The 7,178-nt window shown below is 39.2% G+C and overlaps 1 protein-coding gene across 1 annotated transcript in view; it reads right to left on the reverse strand.

The window, feature by feature from the left end:
• Window positions 1-4,420: 4,420 nt before the first annotated feature.
• LOC106525208 (BMP/retinoic acid-inducible neural-specific protein 3) overlaps window positions 4,421-7,178 on the reverse strand; it is a gene marked incomplete at its 5' end in the record, with an annotated part of 98,386 nt that continues 95,628 nt past the window's right edge. The window contains 1 exon segment of the mRNA XM_014019361.1: window positions 4,421-6,357. Coding sequence (XP_013874815.1) covers window positions 5,241-6,357 — 1,117 coding nt within the window.

Here is a 7,178-nt window from a genome sequence, read left to right on the forward strand (position 1 = left end):
CACCCTGGACAGGTCGCAAGTCTATCATAGGGCCACACATAGAGACAAACGAAACAAACAACCACTCACTCTCTCACTCACACCTGGGGACAATTTAGAGTTATCAATTAACCTAACAGTCATGTTTTTGGTCTGTGGGAGGAAGCCGGAGTACCCGGAGAGAACCCACGCCATGTTGGTATGTAACATGTTAATTCTGTACTGTGGAGATCAAGAGTCGTTGTCGGGTGAAAACATCTTTTGCTAACACTGTGTTGACCGTGAACCGGAAGTGATCGGAGTGGCATCCAGTGCTGGACTGGATGTCCGTGGCATATAGGCTATAGACCCCATATTTGAGGAGGGGGCTCCATCTAAAAAGGGGGTGTCTGGACATATAAAATGCTTATAACTCAAAAAGTATTTAACATAGAAGCTTCAGGCTTTCTTTTTGTTTGTTTAGCTCTGATGAAGGGCTGTCCATCGGGCCCATCAATGCCCTCCCCCCCTCCCCCACCAAAGAAAAAAAAATCATTTCTGGTGAGTTCATTGGTGCTTTGTATACGTGCAGGGCTCATATATGCTAACCATATTTAGTTTTGAAATGCCGTTGTAGAAATAGTTTCACATTCATTCAGTCGAGAGTTTCCGTTTGATCCCTTTCTTGTAAAAATGAAGAAGTTATTTCCTCTTTTTTATTTTGACGACTCAGGCATGGAAGCATCACTGGCGTCTGAACGTGTGATTGGTAATACTCGGGGCAGTTTTGATGTTTGAACCCACGTTTTTACACCGCCTGCTTTTATCGTATGAAACGGTTCAACTTCAGAGAGGTCTCGGAGAACGGCTGTACGAGGTGCTTACTCGTAGCACAAAACACCTGGAGGACACGGAGCTCTTTTCTTTTATTTCATGGCTTGGAGAAAGACATAAAGCCCTGCAAATTACAACAGACTACAAACCACTGGGAGAGGCACCTGAGATAAGGGGCTTTGATGCTGCGTCTCCACCACTGCCCCCAAGCAGCCATCCATCAACAGAAATCTGAAGCTTAGAGGAGATCAGAAACCTCAAAATGTTCTTTGCTTACTGCACAGCACAGARTGCCACTGCTTCTCCATCTTCCATCGTACATCAGTGGCAGTTAAGACACATATTTCAGTGTCTCAATGCTTGTCAAAGAAATTCAAACAGCAGTTTATAACAATGACAAGATTTCTTTCCATTAAAAACTGACACGCTTTAGAAAAGTGCAACATCGACCGTTTTAGTTTCTGACATTTTTTTTACAAGCTCCTAATTTTAAGTGATTTTATTTATTTTATTTTTTTATAAGATTTTATTGTCCTACTTTCTGAAATTTGTTTTCAGATCAGTGATTTGTAAGTTCAAAGGGAGGTTGAAGTTGCTTTAATGGTTTTAAACTTGTGTGTATCTTTAATTATACATCAGAAATTATTAGGCAGTTAGAAATTAATAACCATGGCTGCAGCCAATGATTATTTTGATAACCGATTAATCTATCAGTTATTCTGTTGATTTATCAAGTAATCAGTTTTAAAATGTAAAAATTGTCATGTTCTTCAGTAATTACTTTAGTGTATTTTATGAAAAATACAATTATTAATATTGTGAAGGGGTAATCTACTTTCTGATGAACCTGCTGTAATCAAAGTAAAATTACTGAACCAGTTGTGATTACTTCATGCATTTGCAGCTTGTATTTATGTGTGTGAGGTTTAAGGGGGCATTAGTTAAAAGCACTCTGTCATTGAATGATTTTTAACCATCACAGAAAAGACTAAATGCTGTAAATTTTATTTTTATGGATTGAAAAATTGAATGTGATATTTTTGTTAGAAATTTGAGTTATATAAAAATGGGAATGTTGCACATTGAGTTTTACAGAGTACACTTGTTGTTGTTAATAGTAAAAGTAAATTCATATTTTGATTATTAGGTTGGTGCAGGGTTCCCTAGCTAAAGACTAATAGGACAGCAGTAATAAATAAAGTTTAATAACAGGTTTCAAAGTCATAAAAAAGATGCAGCAAAAAAAAGAAAAATGTCCTATCATCATCTATAAATACTTTTAAACTTGAAATATCCACTCAAGTATCTCATTTAATTTAAGACAGAAGTGTAGCAACAAATAAATGTTTCAGCTCAAGCTGTCAATCTCTTGCTGCGTTTTTCTCTTAATTTGACACACTTACAGTAAGTGTTTTTAATCACAACTTATTCACTGTTAAATAAAACCCTGCCAGGTAGCCACTATGATTAGTCAGCACAAGTGACGTTAGCCAAAATATACCTCCTTGTAGGTTTGTAACATGAGCCCGCGAGGGGACATGGGGGATATTTTTTCTTTTTGCGTTCCCACGCAAAAGTATTGTGTTCCCTCGCAAAAGTGTTTTATCATTGTTGTGCCTGTTTATTAACAAACTCACATGTTTACCATTAGCGAGTTAGTCTACTGCTTTAATTCAGCTTCAGAATGAATATATCACACAACACACATGGAAGTATGTCATATGCCGATATTTTAACACAGTGCAGCCACGCAACATCAATGTCAAGTTCACGAACTTGTGGCGACACATCCTGTTTTGGTAACCGGATATTTCAAAATAAAATTGGATTTAATTCAGTTCATAWACAAATCAATCTTTAGCGTGGGAACGCAAAACAATATTGTGAAGTGACGCAAAAGTATTGCGAGGTAACGCAAAAGAAAAAATCCCCCCATGGCCCCTCGTGGGCTCCGTAGTAACACGACAGATTATCACAAATTCGAGTAGACAAATTTTGCAAAAAGGGAATATAAACAATAATACCAGCTGTTAAATCATGTTTTATACATGCAGCAGCTGTTTTCTTTCCGGTGCTGCTAYATCGAGTACGTGCAGTGCATCGCACTTTGATGTCTTTTCTGTTCAGTTGTAAATGATCCCACGCTTTTTACAATTTCTGTCATTTTCTGAGCACTTCGTTTTGGGACTCCTCATCTTTCTTTGCTAAATATAGCACTTAGCATACACGCTGTAACAGTGCAACCATTAGCGGAAGTGCTAACGTAGCGTTGTGTAACACATAGCATCCCAGATGAACAAGTGTGCTTATTAAAACAATATCTATTCAAGCCAGATAATTTGTCTCAATTATTTTCAGTAATCAGATTATTCGAGGAATTGTCTCAGCACTACTAAAATCAAATGTAAACATTTTTTTAAAGCAGGGGCAGACTGGCCRTTGGGAGTACTGGGACTTTTCCCACTGGGCCGGTGCATCACTGAGCCGGTGCAGGCAGCGAGGGGAAAAAAAAAAGAAAAAAGTTGTGTAGTTGCGCTCAATACCAGTAGATGGCGATAATGCACCAATTCATTGTTCACCAACAAAGACCGAAGAAAAAGAAAAGTTTGCTGAAGAAGAGGAAGAAAAGTAAGAAGAAAACGAACAATACAAATAAGAAGAGCAAAAATGGCGACTAAACGTAAGGGAGGAGAACAAAAATTGAGAGGGAAGAAAAAGCATCTACAAGCAAATTCAGCCAAGTGTCAGAAACTGACATTTATTTTCTGCTGGTGCATCATCATCCTCATCCTCACTGGAACCTACATCTGGAGAACAACGTGACCGGGAGGAGGATGGTAGTCATGTAGGCGGCTGTATTTTTTTTTCTTTCTTTTTTTTTTTGTCAAAAAAGGCGGCTGTATTCTTTTCGAGTTTGCTAACTTTTAAAACAATGCATTTAGCTGTTAAATAAATAAAGCCATTATCATGTGTGGACTAGGTCCAAACTGCTCAGTAGCCGATAATTTTATAAAACTGTTGCTTAAAATGTTTTAACATCAGTTTTAGAAATTTACATCATACATTGGCATTCTAAAAGATAAAAATCATAAATGTTTGTGGTTTTTACAAATAACTTTGCCCACTTGGATTTTTTTTTTACTTTACTTTATTTGTATTTATTGGTTGAACTAAGGTCTAATATACAATAACAGTATATTCAAATGAAAAATAAATTATTTAAATTCACACAGTTCATGTGCTGGAAAAAGAAAATGATACCACATTAGATTATAATAATGTTATTTTTGGCGGGGTAAATCAAAATGAGTAAAAAATGACCATATGAAATTCTGAGGGTCAATACTTGCAAGCTAACTGCTGCTCTGCTATCTTAATAACTTTACTAATTCCTCTACATCACATCCTTAGATTTGTACAGTGCCCTGAGATGATGTTTGTTGTTTCCGACTCTAGCATTTGCAGACATCATCTGCCAGCCCAGACCTTGAATGGGCCAGTCAGTACTAAATTCCCGGGCCACTTTTTTGCCCCAGTCTGCCCCTGTTTTAAAGTAAGCTCACTGTTCTGAAAGTTTTCAAAAATAAGAAAATAGTCCAGATCGTCTCCCATTCATCTGAAATTCATATAGACCACACATAAAAATGTATTTTATTCAGTGTATTAACAAATCATATTATACATCTTATAGGCAATGTTTTGTAACATTTGCTTCACAAACAACAGCATTATAAAAATAAAAGCACATGTAACATATATTGTGATCATGTTATACTGTTTTTTTTTGTCAGGAAATCTGCATCACTGCATCTGTTTATTTTATTTCGTTTAGTATTTTCTTACAAAACGTGAAGTAGAGTTAAAAACGATTGAGTACTCTTGTAGGCGAAGCTAAAAATGGACGAAAATTTTTAACTAAACACGTCTTTCATGTTCTGGTTAAAATGGACGACGATCAAATGAAAACAAGCGTGTCTGGTTTACCTTCRCACGTTGAAGTAAACGTGATGAAGAAAATACTAGAACAAAGAAAAAAACCCACAAAATCATGCCGGTGCTGTAATGATTGTGAGATTACGTTTTTTTCAGCAAATAGCTTCTGTTCATGTGTGACCGATTCCAATTTGTGCAATTTACAAACATCGACACGTTGGTAAAGTATCAGTGGCAGCAGAGTTTGAAGTTTATATATCGAAGTTATTTTCCATCAGAAAAGAAAAGTAATGAGGCAAATATGGTGAAACCCTACTCACTTCTAATATGTTTTATAAATTTATAGGAAAAGCTGACAGATGAACCTCAGCTGTGCTGCTGAGATTCGCAACGACGGTTAAAAAAAGTCTCCAAATTGTTCATTACGSTGCTTTCAGACATCTCTTAACCATCATCAAGCCTGTGGGATAACAGCTCTGTGTGTGCATCTGTGCACTCGGCCACCTGCCCACTTATTAGCTACATAATTTGGTTGTCTCGTATTCGACAGAGTTGGGCTGCTTGGCGCTGAAAGTCTGCAGCGCCGCCTGGATCCTGGCAACGTCCGTGGTGGACAGTTTGAGCCGGTGCCGCAGCAGGCAGGAGAAGAGATCCAGGGGCTGAGCGCCCGGCGGGGACAGCCTGTTGACCCGGTCCCGGATCTCCAGCAGCTGCAGCAGGGCCGAGTCCTGCGATCCCTGAGTGTACGGATAGTCCAGCTGTAAAATCAAGTCCTGGATTGCCTCCGGGTCAAAGTGCATACTGTAGCCATACACCTGGATGCTGTTGATTTTCATGTAGCCCAGGTTCTGGCCTGGTTCCAGGTACTCCAAGGGTTCGAAATATACAGTTCCGTTTCCGTTACTTGAAGGGCCCCGGATCCGGCTGCGCAGGTAAAAGTGGACTGTTTCGAAAAAGGTTTTCCACTTGTTTCCTAAAGACAAAGTCCAGTTGTAACAATCATAGGGAAGGTCTAATTTAGTCCTCTCCCAGTCGGGGTAATTGTTCTGGTCAATGGGCATGATCCAACTTTCTGAGTGACTTCCGCCGAATGGATTGATGTAGACCGATAGCATGGGGTCGAGGGTGCTGTTTTTGGTAAGGCAGATCTGCAACGACATCCCCAGGAGCATGTGGACATGGTTGGACTTGTATTTATTACTTTTCAGAGTCAGCAGCATCCTCTTCCTCCACGACGGGTCAAACCAGTTATTCAGCCTGACATCGTTGCTGACAAAGATCCCATGGATGCTGATGCGGTTGTCCTTCTTCTGCAGGAGGTAGCGCAGCTCCACGTCCTGCAGGTCCGTCTCGAAGCCGATGTAGTGGTCGGTGGAGTCGGGCACTTCGTTGCGGCACACGCCCTGGCTCAGCATGTAGCCCTGGTTGCAGGTGGCGCAGCGGGAGCGGTTCTCGTAAGAGCAGGACGCGCACGAGGTGCCCTCCCCCACCGYGCAGGGGATCACGCCTTGGCAAGGGGGGTGCTCGTAAGGGCAGGAGCAGCTTCGGGTTTTCTCCAGGTAAGAGCCGATGTGGTTGTTTTCACTGCAGTACATGATGGAGAGGATGTAGTTCAGCCAGTAGCTGAAGGGCCTGCAACAGGAGCAGAGCAGTGGATTAGATTGACTGCAGAAATACGCACATCTRTTACATGACGACGTTTAATCCAGCACTTCCTACACTGTAAAAAATAACTTCTGAGATGTACCTGAGAAAATCCTGTAAACGATTTGCACTGATGTTTGTTAAGTAAATTTAAATGCTGCAAATTCATATAATATTTACTCTCATCATTATCTAGTAAAAGTTATTAAGAATATACTTAAAGATTTGTGAATAAATCAGGTAAATTCTACTTAATTTGCTCAATTAAATCTTTTAAGAGATACATATTTCAGTTAAGTAACTAAGTAAGTAAGTAAATTTTATCTGTATAGCACCTTTGACAGACAAACATCACAAAGTGCTTCACAAAGAGCAGAGATACAACAAATAAAAACACAATAAACCATAAAAGCATACAATAAAACATGTTAATGACTAATAAAAATTTTAGCTAAAAGCTTGTCTGAACAACAGTCAACAGAATCAGCCTCACAGAGACACAGGAGCAGGGCGGTCCACAATCTAGGAGCTTTAGCTTGAAAGGACCGGTCCCCTCGAGTTTTAAATCTAGTTTTGGGAACCGTTAGAGGATTTTGGCTCGCAGACCAAAGATTACGGCCAGAAGAGGAGAGTTCGTTTTAGTTTTGTAAAAAGATAATACAGTTCCACTTAATTTTTTTAATTACAGTTTTTATGTATTTTAGTTACCGTATTTATTCGTGTATAATACAACCTCATGTATAATACGACCCCCCATTTTTTGAGCATAAAAAATTTAATCCTCAAACTACCTCCAATTTCATACAGAC

The sequence above is a fragment of the Austrofundulus limnaeus genome, unplaced genomic scaffold (genome assembly GCF_001266775.1).
Source record: "Austrofundulus limnaeus strain Quisiro unplaced genomic scaffold, Austrofundulus_limnaeus-1.0 Scaffold217, whole genome shotgun sequence".
NCBI lineage: Eukaryota > Metazoa > Chordata > Actinopteri > Cyprinodontiformes > Rivulidae > Austrofundulus > Austrofundulus limnaeus.